Raw genomic sequence first — 22,402 nt, forward strand, 5'->3', positions numbered from 1 at the left:
AAGACCTCCTTTTATCAACTATATGGACACTCCAGGCGAATTTTCGTCATCGTTGTAGCAGTGATGTTTCGTATGAAGTCCAAGTGTGATAACATGGCATCATGCCCTGCACACCATATGCTGCAAATGTGAGGAAAAGCACGCGAGGGTGAGCTGGGAAGGATGGTGGCCTGATGTGTGCTGTCTCCTTGCATGCCCAGTGTTGGAGCTAATGTAATCATGCATGCAAGGGGGAGCAAGTGTGTTTCCTCTTGTAGCCCATCCGTGGCTGCGTATGGGCGCATATACGGCCCATGCACCATACCTTGTTGGCACTCTTGTGAGAGAGAGTGAGTGAGTGAGTGTAAGATCGAGTGTTTGTAGTTAGTGGTCATCGGGTGAGGTCTGTTCATGATTGCCTGCGTGTGTGTGAAACCATGCTTGTTAATTAGTTGAATGTTTACTGCACCTTATATGGCTCGTAAAACTACGAACCTTATTTCATGTACTTGTCTAATACCTTGCTATCGCTATCAATGCTTTGAAACTACGGCTTTTTTTGTTTGCTTAGAAGCATCCACTCACTTACAGCGACAGCTGTTGTATGAAATCAGAGGCTTGCAGTATTCAACTGGCACACTCACTACGTAGTATGTGTTGTAGGACTGGTTGTGCCATTACTTTTGCTCTCACAATGACGGTAAAGACAAATTAGTGTTGACAGCAGTATTAGAAAGAGCAATCAGCTCACTGATGAAGACAAAAAAGAAAACAATCTTTTGCAATCCTTCAGCTATTTACAGTGTGTTTTTCCGTTGGCTTACTTGGTGGTTACCAACTGCACTCAACCTCCTTCCTTTCCTTGCGGCTAATGTCAGCCATGAGGGCAAACAACTGCTATAGTGATGTTATATAATATAGTAAAGTAAGTGCCACCCTTCCTTCAACTTTGTTTAGTGAGGTCCTGCTGTGCTTCAAGGATTGGAGTAGAATTCTTGCATCATGTCCGTTTTGTGAAATTATAGAGGACATCAAGGTCCACAGAAATGACTTCAAAAAACAAAGCAACACACCAAATGTAAAACCTTGCTAACAAATGTAGATTGGAACAAGGAAACAGGGCTTGTTTGGCATTAGTGTGAAAGCTGCCATGGAAGTAGCAAATAAACTTCCAAACTTTTGTTTCAGCAAAATTTTTTGCAGAAGAATGTGGGGTACTTATCGATGCTGTTTTGACTGTTGCTTACAGGAGAACCACACTGCTGCCCGCTTCCTTCAAGGATTCAGCGCAGCTCTTCTTCTGCGCCCAGGAACACTACAGTGCTTAAAGTTCCTGACTGGGCTGTCCACCTTTGTGCTTCAAGACAGGCTAAAGGATAAGCTAGACCTGGCCATTGACTTTAGTCATGGAGCTCTGAATCTAAATGTTATGAAGTTTGTTACACAGGAGAATAACTCCACTTTTATCAATTTGCAAAAGCAATACAATGCAATTGAAGCAGACCGTGCGGATGAGGAAAGGTTGGTCAGCATTTGTTACTTTGCGACTTCTTCCAAACCTTTTATGTTTGTTCGTCTAGTCTGGCTCTTCTTAGCATGCTGCGATGTGCCATGTAATCGAATAGAAGGCAAATTTTGCATGGCACAAGCAGGAGTGGGAATAAGCAAGATTTAGTACATAGTAAAGGGGCCATGACACCAAATTTTTGTGCTTGAATATGCATTGCACATTAAACCGTACACATCCCACAGCAAGCCGGCAAAGCTTGAGCCCATTTGGTGCAGTGGAAGATTTGTATTTGAATTCTTTTATATCACTGGTGAACCATGCAGCTGTGTGGCAACACTGATGCATAGTGAAATGAAGTGTGTTTGACCCTTGGTTCTGTATGGTCAATGTGCATGGTATACCCGTGGTTTCGTATTCGAATGGGTGTATCAGCAGTCAGTGTGACGTAGTTTCTGCAGGCCCAAAATAGTTCCTTTGTTTGTTTGTTTGAGCTGTTTTTATTTTGTGAAAGAATTGTGGGCACAATGTGATTGTGACACCTTTGCTGTGTTACTGGGTGCTAGAGTGTGCCGAGCTATAAAGGCCAACCCACATGTATGCTTGCCGGCGTGCCTACACATGCGCAGATTGTGTGGGACAGATTGTATGCATCCAAGTGTGGTGCAAGCACAGGTATCTATTCCAGACATATATCGGTGCTTGGCTGCTTTGCGTTTCTGCGCACCTGGCTATGCAGATACCGTTAGCACTTGGTGAGGCAGGTTTATGTCATGCGAGAGAATGTGCTTTTTGTTTACATATTGAGCTGATAGAATGACTCTAGAAATGAAACTATTGTATTTAGCAATATTTCAGCATTTTGAAGCACTGTCAGTAACAAAGTGTGAAACGATGTCTGTCAAAACGGGTATGAGTGAGCCAAGCAGGCGTGCGCTGGAGGCGTGCGTCTCTTGTAGATGCAAACCGCAATTTCTCGCAAGGCGCGGCAAACACAAGGTTTTAGGCGTGAGCTTACGCGCCTCGGCAACCACACATGTGGTCTGGCCTCAAGACTCCGGCGAGGCGCATATGTGGTTTCTGAACGTTTCAGAGCAGACAACAGAGTAGTGCTCCCACAGATCAGCCATGCCAAAATGACGATTACTGCTGGTGGGAGGGCTTCAGAGGCAGTGAATTCAAATTGAAATTTTTGGTTAAAATGTGTGCTGAAAGCCCAGTTAGTTTGTGTAATTGTTTTGGCACCTTTGCTCTCAATTACAATGATAAACTGATAATAGTTTAATGACCATGTTATTGCCCCTTTAGTATTCAATACAAAATACCTGCGTAATAATACCAGGTGCATGTTTTTTTTTTAAACAACCAAATGTTTAAAAATTGCTTGTGTTAAATATATAGCACATTTCTACTCCTGGAGCTGGATTACCTAAAGAAGCAGACATTATTTTCGTGAGAAGCTTAAATGCTTAATTGACGAATTAATCAAATATTAAATTAGCTTTGTAATTAGTTACTTTATGGCATATGTTGCAATTTGTTAATTATAACCGTTGAATATGCAAGGCTTACACGAGTAGACACTGTAATTGTGACATCCCTGTTACCGATAACTAGTTTTGTTACCCATAACTTGAACTAACTTTAGCGAACAACTTGTTGAAGTTCACTAAATTTCATTGAAGTATATTTTTATTGAACTCATATGCATGCTCACTTGATCCTAATTTGTTTCGCCGTCTTTTTGCTTTTGGCAGGCACTTGAAACAATTGCTGTCAGACTTAAATATGTCACTGCGACCTTTGAGAGCTGAGGTGGAGAAGTAAGTTGCCATTGCATTTATATTACTTTTTGTGCTGTTTTTAACTTGGGCTGGATGCTTGGCATTGTTCGTATAGCTTTGACTTGGCAGATAAAGAGGTACGACGATTCCGTACATGAGCGCAGACTTGTAAGCAAGTTTTACAGCATCATTGTTGTAATGCACGTTGTTCATTGTTTCATGGTGACTTGTTGACGGTGAGCCCTATCCAATGCCTCCCTGGGAATTCACCAGTATCACAAGTAACAAGCCAACCAAGTTATGATGCAGCGATATAACATTGATGAACACAATATCATCTATGCATCATGCACTAACACCTGCAAAGTGTATATGGATGCTGCTATCCTAACAGATGACAGGAGGACATCATTCCTTAGTACTACTACACATAGTTTCATCAGCGCTGACCATCATTATCTACGGAAGCCAGCACTGTAGTAATGGAACTTCAAGCCATCTATGATGCTGCACTAGATGTCACATGTAAGCTGCCTACAATCAGACAACTACATATCTTCACTGATTCTATAGAAGCTATTCAAGAACTTGAGAAGGTTTACAAGGCGATGGAAATCTGCGAGATGATACACACTATGAACAGTAAAACTACTTGCATCAGGGTACACTGGATTCAAGGCCATTCTGTGAACCATCACAACATTACGGCTGACCAGCAGGCACACTGCCTTCCTAATGCAGATCGTCTCTCTATTCCCCTCCCACCTGGACTTCTTAACTCACTCCGAGCCCGTAAAAATTTTCTCCGGCAGGACACATGCTCTTATGCCACCGCTTATGTCTGCTCCCTCCCCCTTCACCTTACTAGGGTGGAGGAAGTTGTATTTAGGAGGCTTCGGACCGGGCTGGCCATTACGCCGGCTATGCTCTCCATGTGAAACTGGTCACATTTAGCACTGTGTGCTACATGTCCATACTGCTTAGCCCCAGTGATGGAGGAAGATGTGTACCACCTAATGTTGGCGTGTCCATGCTTACAGTCGGAATGCTGGCGTTTGCTGCTGTAAACCGGCCTCCGCTACGGTGTCACAACCACCTATGATCGCTGAATATGTGATAACAGGTTCCACAAAACATGGCTTCAATTCATACACAACACGGGCCTCGCAGCACATATATAGTACACATACATGCATCAAAAAAAAAAAGACTGACAGGAAATTTTTCTGCTGGGGCTTACGGAATCCTTTGTTATACTAGTCCATGTGTTGTAGAGTTGTTCTTTGTAAAGCCATTTGACTATATGTTCCACTTGGCACCAAGCGACAAAGAATAAACTATTGCTTGTTCTCAGCTTTTGCATTGTCCTTCACATTTTCTTTCTTTCTCGATGTTTCTTACATTTTGCACAATATCTTTATAGTAAATATCCTCTATAAACTATGTAGAGTGGCCCATGAGTTGTGAATGCCTGCAGATGAGCTGCTGGGAGCATTATTGTTTTCCTTTTCTTTCTTCCAGGTACGTGTCTGATGAGTCCTTTGAAAAGCTGACTATGGTGCGTGCCTTCAGTGTTTACAAGCGCAGCAGCAGACCACTGCAATCCATAGCTAACAAACGATTTTCTGAGATCTTGTCTTTACTGCGACAGTGGTTAGAAGCTTGAAACTGGGTTTGCTGTGACCATCACTCCTTTTTTAATACTGCCTTCATATTACTGTTGTCATTATCTTCAAGCCATCTCTACGTCTTTATCTCCATCTTCACCATATGAAGAAGCAAAGCAAATCTTCGCTTACAACCTCCTTTATCTGTTGACTTCATGTGACAGTGACTAAGAGAAATTGGGCACCTCATTTCCCCTTTTTCTTGTTTATATATATACTGTGTTTGTTTGTATTCAATCACCTAAGCATTGTAGAGGGGAGTGGGCTAACAACAAATTAGTCCATTTCTAAATACTACTTGGCAAGAAGGAACATGCGGGAAAAAAAATCCACATGGCAGTATGTCACACGAAAGAATAAACAAAAAAAAAAGGCCGATAGCAAAGAACAACAAATACGTAACACAAAACGCGAAATCATTAGAGAAATACGAATCACAGAATCTTATAACTGAAATTAGCACTATCTAGTAAGGCAGCTAATCTAGTATAATAACTAAAAAAAAGTGCAAAGGGAGAAAAAAGTCACATCAGAGGCAATACAGCTGTTCACTGCATAAAAAGGGAAGAAACCAGAAATGCCATACCTTCATTTATGCAGTGTCATTGCTGTAAAAAGAAAGAGTACCGTATATGCTGCTGGAGCAACTTGCAGTTGCGAGCTATATGCACTGACCACTTGGCTACAATAAAAATTCGAGCTTGGCTAGTTATGTCAGATATTATGCACCACACAGACTCTGAGGAGGGTGGCATGCGTGCATGTCAAATTTTAGAGGCTACAGACGGCAGTAGTACTGTAACCGACAAGTGCGAAGCTGTGCACATCGCAAAATTCATCAGAAGATGGCGGTGTTTGCTGTGAGAGCCTTTAGCTGTCGTAGTAAAGGAGTTCAGAGGCAGAGGAATGACTAAAGTGTGCTACTGACTTTTCTTTATCTTCCAAGAAAGGAGCAAGTGCTTTGATAGCAATTTTTAGCAGAGCTGTTCGTTTGACAGATGCTTAGTCAAGGTGTGCGAAGATTCCTTCATACTTGGCATCTGTCTGGCTGCTCTGGTAAACACACTGAATATTTCACATCTTTCTGTTTTTGTAAAGTATCGCACACTTGCCAGCTGAATGGTCATTATTGTGTAAAAATTTCTCACGAGTTTTCGGCTGTTGATTTTGTAACATGAAGTAATTGACGGGAGTACTTGGCAAAAATATTGCTACGTACCTGTGGAGCAGTAGATAAATAAATGGTGTCTGTGTTGTTTTAAAGCTCTTTAATGGACACATGTAATGTTTTCCTTTTACTGCCTTTGAAGATCCATGAGGAACTATATGATCAGAATGAACTTATTTCTACAAGAGTGGAGCAAATTGAAGAGCACTGTGCGCACCTGGTAAGTGTTGCACCATACATTGCTGTGGGCTTTGAGAATTTTGTAGGGAGAGAGCTGGTGGCCTACATGGGAATTGACCATACCAGATGCTCAAGCAGATGAGAGAGAAAAAATTTGTTAAGAAATGGCAGAGAGGTCAGTCTGTAAAACTCCTCTCAAGCCTGCTTCTCTGGGCCTGGGAAAAGAGAGAAAAGTAGGTTTCTAGTGCTTAATAGCATCTCTCCGGTCAAGCTAATGGAAGCTTTCCTTGAAAATACATCAAGCTAAAGTGCAGTAGCACTGTGCAGCCATTGCCAGAGGTAATCATTATCTGCATGCTGCACAGGCAGCAGTTTCACCTCGCCTCCACCCTGTTGCCTGTTCAGTGTTCTGTATTATGTTTCTGCTTTATTGCATTGTGTTTACAAAGTGGGATGTCACGTGGAAGTGTTATTCGAGTGTTACGGTGATGCTCCACATTCGTAGAAGTACAACTTGACATAAGTTGGTTCTTACAGCAGCAGTATCTGAGTGCTAATGCAGACTGCCTGGTGATTAAGGGCATTGTGTGATAAAAGAATGGCTGTGGCTTAGCTACGGTTAAGCCCAGGATGCGAAGCATACTAACCTTTATTTTAGTTGATGAACCACTGTTTAGCCTGGTGAACTGCTGTTGCTTGGCTATATTTGGTTCGGCTAGGCGAAGAAACAACTCATGCATTACTCTGCTTCGCCTTCAATAGTGGAACGCGACAGCGTTCCCGTCGACCCGCCAAGGGGTGTAAGACAATGGGCTACGGCGCAGCGACTACGCGCCCCGCATTGGACGCGGTGAGCGTCGAGCAACGCAGCATTCGGCGCGGCAACGAAATGTGCGCCTGAGCAAGCGACGCACGCCTGAGCCTTAGAAACAGCTCGTTTCTAAGGCAACACCGCATTCACTAGAGGCGCTTTTGTACCGCTTTGAAGCATCGTACTCGTGGCTCAGTGGTAGCGTCTCCGTCTCACACTCCGGAGACCCTGGTTCGATTCCCACCCAGCCCATCTTGCAAGAGTTGAGCCAAAGCCACCTAGAAACAAGCGCAGCTGTCTATATACCGCCACGACACCGCGAGTGACGGCGCAAGTTGGAGCCCCGTTTCTCCTCTGTCGTGATGTCACGGTGTCACGTGGTATGGCATGGGGTCAAAGTTCATTGAAGGCGACACCGCCGCGCCTGAGGAGCTGGGTTGAGCTCTAGTAATATGCTTCGCATAAAACTTTATGGCCACCTCCTTAATTCATCATCAAACTGTGGGTCAGTTCCTTGAGTCCTCCACAGGTCTTGTGAGCAGGAGTGGCTGCAAAGTTTTCACGGCTGTGAAGTAGCACTGCTCAGAACTATTGTATACTGTCCAGAATGGCATATTCAATATTACTATACTGGAATGGTCATTGAATAGGTACGGATACTTGCGTTATGCACTTGTTAAGTGCTTGGTGACAGTGCTGGAAACTTAGAGAGAAAGTCTCTAAATTTAGCAAGTTTTTAGGCACCTTAACAACAACCTTGCCTTTTTGGAGTCTTAGCAACTTTTATTTTTAGTGATGTAAATACTAGCTAGTAAACTGCCCTGGTAAAATTTCTCAACAGGCTTCAGCTATGTTCAGTGCCTAACTTCCTGTTTACTCCAAAGGGGGTGCATGCGCCTCCATTTAGTCACTACTTCTAAACACGTACCAGAGAACTCATTATTAAAACATTTGGTTGCATCAAAGCTGCTTTTCTAGGTGAAGCGCAGTCTTAAGATCTGACACCGTTTTAGAAAATTGGCGGTTGTTTTCCCTTTTCACATTCCGACATTCGAATTGTTGATTTGCCACCGAAGGAGGTAATGTAAAGCTATAGTTTAAAATATATTGAGACAGACATACAGGAATAGCTAAAGCATAAAAAAGACAAATTCTGAGCAACTCATTATTGCAGTCATCACTTGGTGTCTTTTCACTAAAGACAATGTTTTGGGCTGCAACTTGGGGACTTTGCCTGAACCAAAGTTACCAGGGCCGCCTGGTGGCGAGATAACTGAAATTTTTACTTGACACGTGTAGCAAACAGTTGTCTGTATTACTTACGTTATTTTACCTCATTGCCTTTTTTTTTTTATGACTGTCTCATACAATGTGGTGTGGCAAGCTGGAGGCTGTACTGCACTTGTTCTTTATTTTCAGTAAAGAAGCTAGAAAAGATTTCATTTTAAGTGTTGCCCTTGAGTATAGACTGAGGACGAGTAAGGCATGTCATGTTAGACCCCATCAGGCACATCGTGCATAATCAGGCTTGGCATAGTGCAGCAGCAGTAGCAGCACTGCTGGTTGCTGATCTTTCTGCACCACTCATCAGTGCTGTAGGTGCTCTTGGTTTCTGTCGTAATGTTGTGTCCATGCATTGTACTGAATCTTCATTTCAAAGTGCAAATCTGGTCACTCTTCCATTCATTCCCTCCCTCCCCTTTCCTAGTTTTTTGAGTGTGTAAGCAGAATAATGAACCGGACGCATTGTTCACTGGAACATGCTCCTGGCCGTGATGACAGTTTCACTCTCTTCAGGCTGAAAAGCATGCTCAGGGCCACCCAAACAAGTTGCAAAACTAGTGCACTTTTGCACTGCAAAGTGTTTCATAAAAGAATGCCTGTATGTATTCATGTCTTTATTTATTCCACATTTTGTGCAACTTTCTTGGAGCACAGAAGTATAAGTAGTTACTTATGGTGGTTGTTAGCAGTTATTGTAAGGTGCCATTTGCAACACCTTCTTCTGAATGACTGTGCTGGAACGTAGAGAGATTTGTATAGTCCAGTTAAAGACCAGAGGTGCCGGTAAAATATTTTCTTTTTCTTCGCAGCCTAATCATAGAGGCTGAAATCGAGTGGCACTGCTCATGGGCGCATGTTTTACCAGCATAATGCATCAATACAATTTCACTTTGAACAGCTGTACTAGCAGAAATTAAATTTTTTTGCTGAATCCGCGGTCTCTAGACTTTTGCACTCGACTGTACATGCAAAACAAAATCTTCTGTACACTGGCCACTGATAAAGGTTGATGTGGCTCTGTACTTAGATTACTTTGACAGTGTATGCGCATATTTAATGTTTGCTGTGGCACAGCAAAATGCTTTAAGTGCAAAGAACAATTGCCAGAAAAAAAAAAAAGAGAAATCATTGAAAAAGTAAACAGGCGAAACTTTTTGTTTCATGAAGAAAAATCATTTACCTTATTGATTGATTGATTGATTGATTCATGAAAAAAACGTGGAAAACCCTGTTATGATTTGTTTGTCACATTGAAAACTAATAAAACAGCTTTTGATAATGGCTGGCCAAATTTGGGAGCGATGAATACCCAAAGGCTCTTAATGTATCAGGCTGGTTAGGTCATGCAAGTAACGAGGTGATGTGCACCCGCATATCAGAGCAAAGTTCATTAGGTACACATGCTTGTGGGATGTACAAAGCAGAAATTTGACAGCAGTTGTAATTAAAAATGACTAGCATTGCTGGTAGTCATTGAATTGAATGTCATTGCTTTCAGGCATCTGCAACGTCATTGTAATACTGTATGAAAGAACTATGGTAATACATTCCAGCTGATTTGTTAAAAAAATCATTGCAGTTAACAGCCTGAAACACCACCACTGCAAACCATTCTTATGCTAGGATATTGTTGCATGTTGCACGCCTGCAATGGAGGCAGTGGATAGGAAGCATCACTTGTCATGGCCTACTAACAGCTAAACATATTAATGTCATACATGGACAAATTACATTATATGAATTTTATTTTATGAAGTTCATAATATGAATGCCTTTTAACTTTATGATTTTTATGGCTGTAAGCCAATTGGGGTTTCCTAGCTGTAAAGCCTTTGGCGGTGCTAGGATAGAGCAAGCCAGCTAGCGTAATAAGTTGCTAGAAATGGAATCCCATGTTTGGATGATGAAACAGGAATGTGCCTTTAGCTAGTGTGCCAGTGTAGGTTGTAGTGGTGTTGCAGTTTCAATCAAGTGCACGAAATCACTTTTACAGAATGGGCTCGTCACAATTGATCTTGTTGGGTGAGTGAATTTCATATTTTGATATTTTGCTTGCCAAGGGCTTTTAAATGTCTCCTGCTCTCTCGGACAATTCCCCTGGCCTCTCCAGCTGTAGTTATTTTTGCATATCAGGAAAACTTCACTAACACGGATGGGAAACTTGGCATCCATGTGAAAGAAGTATGAAGGCATACAGTTGTGAACGAAGCCATGCACATTCCTTAGTAATGCAAGCTTCGCATATGTGAATATTCTGATCTAGGAATCGAACCATGTGCTGGTGTTATTTCACAGCAGTCGCTCTACCAAACTGAAGTAACAAGGAGTGAGGCTAGTGGTAACAACTTGTAGGGCTAGATCGTTTATTAACCAAATGAGTTCTGCAAAAATTCGCAAGGTATTGGATAATTCAAGAAAAGCAAGTTCCAGCACTAGAGTTGTTTTTCAATTCAACCTTGTTCTGCCATTTTGCTTGCTTCCCGACTAGCTCAGCTGGTAGGAGTGACCTTCCTAGAAAGGCTGTACACCGGTTTCAGTCCTGAGATCACAAATTTATCTTCAGCATGCTGTAAATCGTCCTTTCTGGGAGACCTCTAAGTGCTTTCTTTTTCTCTTATTCTTTATTTATTTATTATTTTTTTGCCCCTTTGCAACCAGAATTTTCCCTTTTAGGAATATTACTGCAGATTCCCACACAACTGTTACCACGTCAGTAATATCCACAGTGGACTTTCTCTTATTCTCTTAATTTTTCCTCCCCTTTGCCTATCCCCTAGTATAGAGTAGCCAACTGGGCCTAGTTTTGGTTAACCTCCCTGCCTTTCATTTATTATTTTCTCTCTCTCTCTCCACATAACTGTTTGGTAATTTCACTAATGTCTTGTAATCCATGTTGTAATTGTTATAATGCTGATACACCTTTCCGTGCCTCTTGCTCTCATGTTGTTGCCACAAGCGGCAATCTGTTGTTCTTCAGAATATACTTTTGCATCTTTGTGCATTTTGCATTCGATGCCTCTCACTTGCATCTTAACAAATGTATTGAGCACCATGCTACAGGTTTTGCTATGTTGGTAGATACGAAGGCATTGATGCTAATAAATAAACTGCATTGCACTGTATTGCAGTAGCATCTATTGAACATGTCATCACTGCGTAATGGTTATTTGAGTTGCAATCGTATCCTTCTTTCTCCTTAGAGGACTTGAAAAGTGCGACGCAATCAGCAAACAGTTTCTTGATGGATTCGACAGTAAAGGTAAGACTGTCTTACACTTTAAATTTTTCTCTTCTGGGAACCCAGATTTTGAGGAAGTGACGCACTAGTGGCATGCACGCAAGTAACGGGACGTGTTCTGCACGTGCCCAGCGTCATTCTCTAGCAAACATTTCATAATCAAAGAAGTAACTGTGACTTCTGCTTTAAAGAAATATATAAAAAAGCAGACATGATGATCTACTTTGTGGCGACACATTCCGTGACAGATGTTCTGTGGGAATAGTCACAACATTAGTTTCTTTTTTTCTGTTTCTTTTTTTTTTAAGAATTTCAACTTAATTGGTGCTGCCAACTCGCCAGCATCACAAGGCATGTGACATCAAAGTGAACATATGCTGTGCATTCCTACCATTACATGTAGATCCGACACTCTGTTTACTGCGTGTGCTGCGCAACTACAGACGCACCAATGGCAACACAATGTCACCACATGATGCGTGGTTGCTAAGACAACATAAAAATGATTTGGACAGGCTGCTTTGGCCATTGTTTCCAGAGATACTTCAGGAAAAAAGAAGAAACTTGACTTCCGCCAGACTTCTTCCAATACAGCCAGGGCCCCTCCTCAGCATCACTTTTTTGGGGATTTTAAGTTTGCAGTGCCATCATCCATGTCATCCTGTCCACAATCCTTGCTATGTTGCCATATCGTTGGATACGTGCATGCGATAGCAAAAAAACAAAAAAAATCTTGAGAATCAGAACTTGTACTTGTCTATGTTGACTATCTTTTTGGTCATTTTCGTTTACATGCTGTCAAGTATTGAATTCTTGAAGTAAGCTTTCTTCTTTCTACATGAAGCCTGCGAGGAACAGCATCTCAGTGTAGCAGTGGCAAACATGCATCTGGATTCCATGAAAAAGACTGTGGAACGACTGCAAGCGCAGAGGCAAGTTATTGTTTTTCTCTAAGTGAGGCTCACATCTGTCCTCACATCTCACCTGAACATTTCTGCTCAATATTTTTTAAGGCGAAAGCCTTTCTAGGCTCATGGTGAAGCTTGTGTCAGCAGACCTGACCATCGGAGTGTCCGCCGAAGCGTCATCACGCCATATGGAGACAGATTAAAGAATGAAAAATGATTGATAGTGACAGTTAGTGAAGGATAATGTTATAATAGAGATTGGTAGAGGTTAATAATGACTAGTAATGACTAATAATGATTAATAATGACTTGTAGTGACTACTGATGACTCAGAAATGGCCAATGTGTCTAACGACAGTTTGTAGTGATCACAATTGATTAGAAATGACTAGAAATGTCTAGTAATGAGTAGTGATGACTAAAATGACTACTAAGGTGCGATCTTGTACGCGTTCCAAAATAGAACGGAGGCGGTTCGTTCTTTACGTCACGAAATAGGCGGTATGTTCCGTTCCGTTCGTCCGATAGCAGACGACACGGAATGATTGATAGCAGATATCACGCCGCAATTGACGTCATGGCGTTCGGCACGGTTCAAATTGACAAATCGTATTTGGCTTGGTGGAACGAACCGCCTCCGTTCTACTTTGGAACGTGTACAAGATGGCACCCCTAATGACTAGTAATGGCTACGAAATGACCAATGTGTCTAACAACAACTTGTAGCCACTACAATTGATTAGAAATGACTAAAAATGCTTAGTAATGACCAGTAATGACTAATAATGACTGAAATGACTTGTAATGACCACTAATAACTGCGATATGACCAACATTTCTAACGACAGCTTGTAATGACCACAGTTGATTACAAATGACTAAAAATGCTTACTAGTGAGCAGTAATTACTAAAAGGAAGAGAAAGAGAAGAGGCAAAGAGGAGGAAGAGTAGGCTCTTGCTGTTCACCTCTTCAGAGAGATCTTAAGAGACTGTAATTTTTTACACCGGTATACATCATATTTGGTATACAATGTACAGATCGTACAGAGATATGAAGAGAACACTGCTCTTGGAGTAGCTTACACCAGGATAAAATATGCACACTTTCTCGAGGAAGTGTTCTATCTCTGTGTGTCCTTGCAGCTGTTGGAGGACTGAATGCCTTAAATGGATAAGTGCCTGCTAATTTCTTGTGAAACCGAACATTGGGATCATCCTTGTCAGATAATGGAGAGCTTTAGATTATGGTACTCAAATGTCCAGCATTGGAGTCCCCTCGCTCTTTAATATGTCTGCAGTGATGTACTACCTAAGCAGAAGAGCTTTATAGGTTTGCGATTCCATATGCAAATTGATGAGCTTGCAGTGCTATCAACATGTAGTCACAGTTGTGTTTGCATTTCGTAAAATATAAAACTAACCATGAAATAACAAATAAAAGTAATACATTTTCATGAAAGACCGGTAATTTACATGCCAAACATCTCTGTAGACGCGAAGCAAACAATGTATTGGTGTGTAGGTTGTGGTTAAAGGCGAGTCGAAGCAATCCAAAAGGCTAGAAAATTTGTGTCTGGTATAGCATGCTTGCTGCGAAAGTGCATCGTGACCGACTTCATTGTGATCTGCATTTCATTGCCTTCACTTTCTGGAGGAGGATGACATGCATTATGAAATGCTGCCGCGAGATTGGAGAGTGTGATGGCACAACCAGGTTCAACATCTATTGTTATTTTGTGAAAGTATACCTTGGCTAGCCTTGTCTCAGCCACTTTCCTGTAGTTCTTGTTTATGGCCGGAGTAACAAGACTTCTTGGGTACAGCACGTGTGTGCCGCCATACATGCAAGCCACTTGTGTCCCCCAGTTTAAAGCTCTGGTGAGTTGCACTAATTGAATATGGGTCACTGTCGCATTTCTTGCAATATAGAAATTTTATTTTCATGAATTACTGCAATAACTGACTGCATCTTTTTTCCTCCTTAACAAAAGCTTGTTTCCTGGGCAGCCCAGTCTGCCAGGTTTAGGAATCACTCTGCTAGACTGAAATTACAAAGCAGTGGGCTAGATTGAGACAGCTTACTTTGTGTGGTCACTTTCAATTTACCTTGTTTAGGTGTGTAATGATTGCTGAATTGAAATATTTTGTAAAGCCTTGGCAGCATATAAGACAATGACAAAGAAAGATACAAAAATGTCGCGGTGTGTCTCCTGCGCACTCATCTTAGTATGTACTGAAATGTCTTCTATGTTGCGGTATCAAGTCGAACAATCAGCATCATTGCAGGAAATTTTTCATGCATTACGAAGGTTGTTCAATAAAGGTTTTCCTTGATCCACTTCACTTAGGCATGCATAAAAGAAATTTCACACAGTGCTAGGCATGCATCTTGATAGGCCAGATAAAAACTTTCAGCTTTTTCCTAATAGCTTTTTTTTTAATGTGCATACTGAGGAATGTGAGATAGTGGAGCCAGTGGAGTACAGGGCAGTTAATAACTTTCTCTTTCTCAAAGTACGTAACAGACTGCATCAATTTATTCAAGAAATAACGACAGTGTATGGGACAGATGCCTCGTCATGTGATGTCATCAAATAGTGGCATCAATAGTGTAAATTTTGGCAGAATTTGGTCAAAATGGCATTGACTCTGGTCGACTTCATTCAGCCATTGATTGGGACACTGTCAGAAAAGTTGAGGCCGTCATTTGAAAGATTGCTTCCTAACAATTCAAGAACTACCCTGTTGAAAATATCAAGGTCAGTGTAGGGTCCATAGAAAATATAATTCAGGAACATCTGCTCATGAAAGAGGTGGCAGCACGTTGGTTTTGTTGCTTGTCTTCTACAAGGAGGACCGTGTGACTTGCTGCCCTGAACTTTTGGCCACGTGCCTTAAAAACCAAGTTGACTTTGTTTTTTTTAATATTGATCACACTGGATGAAACACAGGTTCACCATAGTGACCCAGAAACTAAATAGCAATTTAAACAATAGAAGCACTGCGATTTGCCGCCCCCCTGAAAAGGCACGTGTGCAGCCCTCAGCTAGGAAGGTGACGCTGACAGTATTTTGGAACCAGCAAGAAGTGGCAGATTTGTCGAAAGGTGTCGCCGTGATGGAGACCTACTGTGCTAACGTGCTGGCAAAGTTGGGGGAAGCCACGAAAACAGGCAGCCATGACATGCTATCAAAAAGAGGCGTCCTGCTCTTGCAAGACAATGCTCCTGCTCATAACTCACATGTTGTGCTAATGGAAGCACACTCTAGGGGTGTGTGAATACTTGAAACTTCCAAATAACTAATTGAATGGTGTCTTATTCAATTCAGCCTTCGAATCGAATCATTGTTATTCGTAAATGCAAATGTTTTTCGAATACATTCAGAATATTTCTAAACATCAACTGCTCCCAATTGAGCATAATATTGGAGAAAAAGTACAGTAAGTTTTCACTGTGTCATTAAGGTAGCCATACTTTACAGGCTGCAGCACTATTATTTGCACTCTGAAGAGCCCTGTGCATACGAAGGAACATGGTTGACTTTAATGCTCCATTTGTGCTTTTAATAAACAATGCTTCATAACATACTATGTAACAACAGAAACATGCTTTAACAATACTGGGATATGAGCATTGTTTTATAATAATTGTCATTATTCAAAAAGTATTCAATATTTGATTTGTTTCTGGCACAATTAAATTGATATTCGATTCGCTCTCAACAGTCACTATTTGAAACAATGCTTCATAATGTACCATGTAATGACAGAAACTTGCTAAATTTAAGAATTTGGATGTGACCATCATTTTTTATTAATTGTCGTAATGGCTGTTCATTATTCGAAAACTATTCAACTCATATTCAATTCGATCTCGACGATCACTATTTGCACACCCGTAGCATGCTCCCGCGAATATTAAATTCTTCGTCATCCCTTGTACTCGCTGATCTTGCGCCCTCAGATTTTCACCTCTTTCCATCTATGAAGTTATTTTCGAAAGCAGGCAGTTCCCTAATGATGACATGCTCATCGCTCAAGTCAAACCATGGTTCCTAGGCCAACATGAGGAATTCAAGAGTGGTATTTGCATCTGCGTAAAATGATGGCACAAGTGTGTCGCTCTCTGTGGCAGCTATTTCTGTTTTGTAGGAATCTGCTTTGTAGGAATTTGGAAACCAGCTATGATATAGGACATGTCTTCAGTGTATGGCGTGATTCCATTTATTTATGCATAATTTTCCCACTAAGTTTTCAGCTGTCAATGTTGTATTATTGCACTTTTTGGGCATATTTGGCCCAAATAACGCCATAAATCGTCACCATAAATGTTATATGAGTGTTTGCAAGCCATCAGTGTATGTTGTGGCACTAGAGGCAAATATACTAAGCCGACTTGGAGTCCCAGCACTTGTTTCGTGCTAAAAAAGACTTAGTCTACAAGGAAATTGCGTCTGAAAGGTCCACATGCATTTGGCGCAATTCAAATCGCCTGCTTCCGAGTGAGAGTGGTGACGTTACAGATGCCATCACCGCCCTTTACTACCATCAGTGAGTAAAAGGTGCCCGACAGATGGCGCTATGGTTTTCTGTGCAAAACGCAAACGCCCGGCCATGGGGAAACCGAGCTAAGACAGAGCATTGGATTTGCCACTGCAGCTGCTCTTGGTCAAGTGACATGGGCCGTCCAGGAATTATGCGGTATCACATGGATGTCGCATTTTCTACCACTTGCAGTTTGTGTGAGTTTCGCGAGCCAGAAAAACCAGCGCAGCACTATGAAATAAAGCTACTGAAGCGCGAAAGTGCAGGCGACGCAGAGTGGAGAAAATGAAACCTTTCAACCGCCCACATTGTTGTCAAGGGTAATTTCAGTGAGTTCTTTTTATCTAAGAATCAAATAGAACTGAACAAGCAGCATTTTATTTTGTCTCATAATTCAATAAAATTGTCTTTTTATTACGACTGGGTGAGTTCTAGCGACAGAATTATAATGAGAAGTGCTTTCGTCACTAGGCTAGTACTCGAATGTCCCGAGGGAGTCTCTAACTGTGTCCTGCATTTACCTCAATTTCTCGATTACGAAAGCTCTGTTCATGATAATACTGACGCCTTAGGCATTCTCGAGCATTAATCTATCACTTTAGTTTGACTTAATATTTGCCTTTAGTGTCCCTTGAAGGATGCAATTGTGAAACTGGCGCCATTCACAAGATTCCTTCCGACTAGAGAGTCCTTGGGCACTCATTGGCTTCCAACTACACGTTCATGGTGTATGTGCTGAGTATTGATCAGAAAGTTAACAATCTTATTTTTAATCACCACAAAATACTTGACATCGGCTGTGACAGTTAAGTAGGTAATGCGTTGCTAAATAAACATCCTAGCTTTGGGAAGTACTCAGAGCATTTGCTTATAAACCTGGTCCATTTACTATCTTGCAGAGTGCCTAGTTTTTAAGCCAGTGCAAAACACTTTCCTCTTTCCTGCTGCAGGGAGACCTTGGAGCAAATGAAAGCAGACATTAAGCAACGCCTGCGTGAGACCATCGACAGCTTGCCCGCAGAAGTGGTTGGAGAGGTGAGTGCACCTGACTGATTATTTGCGGAGCTTTCAGCAATTTTTCACCCTTGGTAGAGGGAGGTGCGAGCATTTAATTGGAAAGTATGTTGGCAAGATCATGCAGTAGCGTTGGTGTGCTACTGGAAAATTTTTGGCTCTTATATGCCTTGCACCATTTCACTGGAAGTCTCTGCACATGCCTGCAATAGCATCATAGTGATTCAAATGGTAAAATAATTTCTTTCACTTTGTTCGAAAACAAAGTTGCCCTTTTTTTTTCTTTTTTAACTTCTCCTTGACATTGCCACTGAGGGTGGAGCTATCTTAAAAGTGGGGACGGCAGTGAGATGGAACTGTGCCTATGTAGGTGAAGATGGGATGAAAAAATGTTTGGTTTTGTAAGTTGTGACCAACAGTCCTGCTCTGTCGTCCAAAGTGAAAGTCGTGGTGGTTGAGATCTTGAAAGCAGTACCTAGTATTCATCAACTAGGAAACATTCTTCTGGGTAAACTGCTGAATTGGCAACACTGCTGCAGAGCTTGAGGTTGCTGATTTAATTCCTGGCCACGGTGTCTGTGTTACAGTGGGGGTGGAATGCAAAAACATAGGTGTGCTTCGATTTTCGTCTACATAAAGAAACCTAATGTGGGCAAATTTAATCTGGTGTGCCCTCGCTACGATGTGTCTCTCACAGCTTACATGTTTCTTAGGGACATTTCCAATTCCAAAAATTTCCAATTTCTCTTTGCCTGCAGGCCCCTGAAAATACCTCCGCACTTTTTTTTTTTTTGCCACTAGTTTACTTTAAGTTCTTACAGTCAGCACCACACTGTGCATATCTGCACAAGAGCGTCTGGTGCTTTGGATATTTTGTTGCATTTGTGTTTTGTTAACAGGCAGGTCTAGCACCATAGTTGCATTCTGTTGCCCATCTTTTTAAATAAGGCGGCTAGCATCACCACTTGCCTGGTTAATCTAACAATAGCAATGAACCACTGTTGTGTTACACGCACAAACCACTGGTAGTAAGAATTCTTCATCACTGGATTGGTGTCACAGTGTGCCAGTAGAGCACACTGCAGCTGCTGTTTGTGCTGTTTGTATTTTTTTACCAAGTGTGGCAAGTTACAACAGCAGCTTACATTTACATTTACCACGAGTTCTTTACTGGGTCCCATAGGTAAATGTACAGTTAGGGGCTCGTTAATTTGCTGACAGTGCCAACAGGGTTTCTTTATCTTCCATTTAAGGCCATAAAGAGCAGAAATAGACTGCAATTTTTAGTTGTCCTCACTAGAGGTGATTTCTCTCTTTGTCACTACAATTTCTCAAAATTCTCTCTTGGTAAAATTTCGGCTCAATATTCCCACCTGTGAGAGGGGAATTCTCTGCTTGGAACCTCAGTGAAGAAGAGCTGCTGTGCTAAGAGTCTTGTGGTTGCTTTGTCACATTACTAGCCAGACTTGAGAATGACTAAAAGCAACTAAAAAAAACCTAAACTGAAATTTGTAAATGTTGACTGAGCTGATGGTCTTATACAGTAGTAGCTTATTGTCTTGAGGTGTTGAGCAGCAATGCTGCTGGTAAATTAAGGGGCTTTGCTGGCTACAATAAAATGCCAAGTGGGGGATAAAAAAAAATTTTTTTAAAGGTGCCCTGTACCGTTCTTTTGGGAACTTTAATGAATGTGCGCTGCACCTAGTGCACACAGCCGTAATATATTTTTGAAGCCTGGCAGTGCACTGGTGCGTTGTGAGAATCACACAAAGTTTGATACAGTAGACTTCCAATTAACTTCATTTCACTTCATTCAATTCGATTTGGGTTTAGATTTTTTCAGTTCGTTCAATCTTGGCTGGTGCCCATGCACTTCTATGGGCCCAAACTTTTCTTATTTTGATCCTAAAATTGGCTTTTGCCAGATAATTTGCACTTGATTAATCAGTGCGCATGTGGCTGACCCGTATTGTGACTCCAATATTGACCTCTTTAGTGGTAGCGTCTGACTCGGCGGAGTTAGGGGACAGCGAATGCGTTAGACACGAGTCATCTCCCATCGAAAACGCCTATTTTCATCCTGTCCTAGGGGGATTTTAAAGCAATAACCGTATTTCACAGAATCTGATTACAGTATTTACATAATTCTAACATGCGCATTCTTTTTCATGTAACATTGGGCTGAAGATTGCTTGCGCTATGCAATCGGACACGATACCAAAACCGCCTTTGCGGCGTTCACGTGCTCAACACTTATGTGTTGCCGCAAAGCTGACCCATTTTTCTTGCCAAGAAATCGTGTGTGCATTAGATTTCTACTTTGTTTAGAAGCTTTAATGTCATTTCTACTTTAGTTTGCTACGTTGGGCACGTTGAAAGGGGGCACGTGTTCGACTCCGGGGCGTGTCAGAATCTGGAAAATACTGCTAAATGAATAAGCACGCTCCAGCATTTTTTGTGCATCTTTAATTCGACCAGCCGGATGATGCGATCAGTCTAGTTGTTAGGATGGATAGTTGGGCGTGTTGGTTAAGCATGATTTCTGAAGTGAAGGCGCTAAAATGACGCCCTGTGTGTGTGTGTCTGTTTCTTCTTTATCCTTCGTCATTTTAGCGCCTTCACTTCAGAAATCAGTCTAGTTGGTATCGTCGATATATTTAATGGAAGTCAACTGTACTGCATTCTCCCATCAACGCTGCCCATTAACTAGTGACTGTTGCTGTTAAATTCATGACATCATGATGCAGTCAATTTTTTTAAAAACTCCAGCAAGCTTGACTATTTCTTAAACAAGGCTTGTTTTTAATCTTGCTGTTTTCACTTTCTACAGGAATGTGCCTGCAAGTTATTTGAATGTCGCGATCATATCAAACAACAGAATATAAAGCCACAGAAAACATATAATTTAATTGTTGTGTTTAATTGAAATGAAAGAGAATCAGGCAAAGGGAATTTAAAGCGAATGAAAGATAACTTGTCACAAGTGGGGACCAAAGCCACATTATGCATGTAGTGCTTTGTCAGTTAAGCTACTCTGGTGCCATCTCTCCAATACTTTCTGTCATTTGATATGGTTGTGACTAAAAAGAAAAAAGTCAAGCCCTTCAGAGCCCTTGTTCTCGCTCATTAAGTGTCACTGTTATTCAGGAGCATGTAATGTATAACGAGCAGCATGCAGTAGCGTGGCGTGCCTTTGTAAACAAGCATTATTTAGCTAATTTTTTAGCAGGAATAAAAAAAAATGCTTATAATCATTTGAGAGATCTATCAGGGTTACGTGGACTTATTATTATCGGGTTACTGCTGACTTTTTGTTTTGTTTTTTAAAGCTGCTGCTATTGTGCATCCTTTTCAGGGTTTGAAGATACCCGGTGTCACGAAGCCGCGAGTCAACGAGGAAGACTGCGACAAACTTTGAGCTACTGACAGAAACTGCAGCAGCACACATTACTAATCACATCTTTTGTTATTCTTACAAGAAGAGTGGAGTATTTTTCTATGCCAAAGGTCTAAGAAGTCCTGCACACTCAAGTGTTCGTGGCCGACGCAAAGAAAAGAACAATACAGAAACTTGCTTTTCCTTGTGTTGTTTACTTGCAGAAATACCATGATGTGTTGTGCACAAGCCCAACAAAGCCATCAGCACAGATACAGGTTTCACTTGACATGCCACTTCTCAATAGTCTGCACCGGGCAATGTGGTCACACAAGCGCAAGCCTTGGTACAATGAACATTTCCCACTAGCAGCACTCACTAAGGCACTCCATTGTTGCGAGACAGTACACAGGATGGAACTGTTATTGGTAAAGAAGAAAATTCACTTCCAGTAATATATTGCAAAGCTTAGCCATCAACACGGCACATAGATAACAAAGGCAAACTGCACCGCCCGGCACTGCACTCCTGAAGACAAGGGTCGATGCTTGAGTTGCCCATTGAAAGCAGGAAGAAAACGTGTCTGCATATTCATCAACCTTGCTTGTAGTAATGTTTAAGCAAGCTGCAGCATAGATTAGTCTTACCCGGTATGCATATGTTTTATCAGCATACCAGGACAACTCTGTTAATTCTGACCTTTAGCAGCTCTCTTTTAATCTCGATGTCCTGGAAGGTTCTCAGTCTCTTGGTTTTCCGTTCACAGTAATGCTAAAACATATGCATACTAGTTAAAACTCGGCCTTCTTCCAGTTTCTGTACTCTTTTACCCAACTTATCTATATTTTAGAGGACCACTATTTTTGGACAATCCTTGACAATGCAGACTTTGCAAACATGTTTAACAAACCAGCTGACTGTTACCTGTTTTAGAGAATGC

At 41.5% G+C, this 22,402-nt stretch overlaps 1 protein-coding gene across 2 annotated transcripts in view; it reads left to right on the forward strand.

Annotated features, from left to right (window-relative positions):
• LOC135918767 (uncharacterized) overlaps positions 1-21,666 on the forward strand; it is a 37,141-nt gene extending 15,475 nt beyond the window's left edge. For both annotated transcript variants that reach the window (XM_070528551.1, XM_070528552.1), the window contains exons 6-14: positions 1,229-1,500; positions 3,244-3,309; positions 4,792-4,828; positions 6,248-6,325; positions 10,374-10,402; positions 11,581-11,639; positions 12,463-12,554; positions 18,027-18,107; positions 21,442-21,666. In XM_070528551.1, the coding sequence (XP_070384652.1) occupies positions 1,229-1,500; positions 3,244-3,309; positions 4,792-4,828; positions 6,248-6,325; positions 10,374-10,402; positions 11,581-11,639; positions 12,463-12,554; positions 18,027-18,107; positions 21,442-21,504 (777 nt within the window). In that variant the 3' untranslated portion in view covers positions 21,505-21,666. The remainder of the gene's footprint in view (positions 1-1,228; positions 1,501-3,243; positions 3,310-4,791; positions 4,829-6,247; positions 6,326-10,373; positions 10,403-11,580; positions 11,640-12,462; positions 12,555-18,026; positions 18,108-21,441) is intronic.
• The last annotated feature ends 736 nt before the right edge of the window (positions 21,667-22,402 follow it).

Source organism: Dermacentor albipictus, unplaced genomic scaffold (genome assembly GCF_038994185.2).
Source record: "Dermacentor albipictus isolate Rhodes 1998 colony unplaced genomic scaffold, USDA_Dalb.pri_finalv2 scaffold_13, whole genome shotgun sequence".
Taxonomy (NCBI): Eukaryota; Metazoa; Arthropoda; class Arachnida; order Ixodida; family Ixodidae; genus Dermacentor; species Dermacentor albipictus.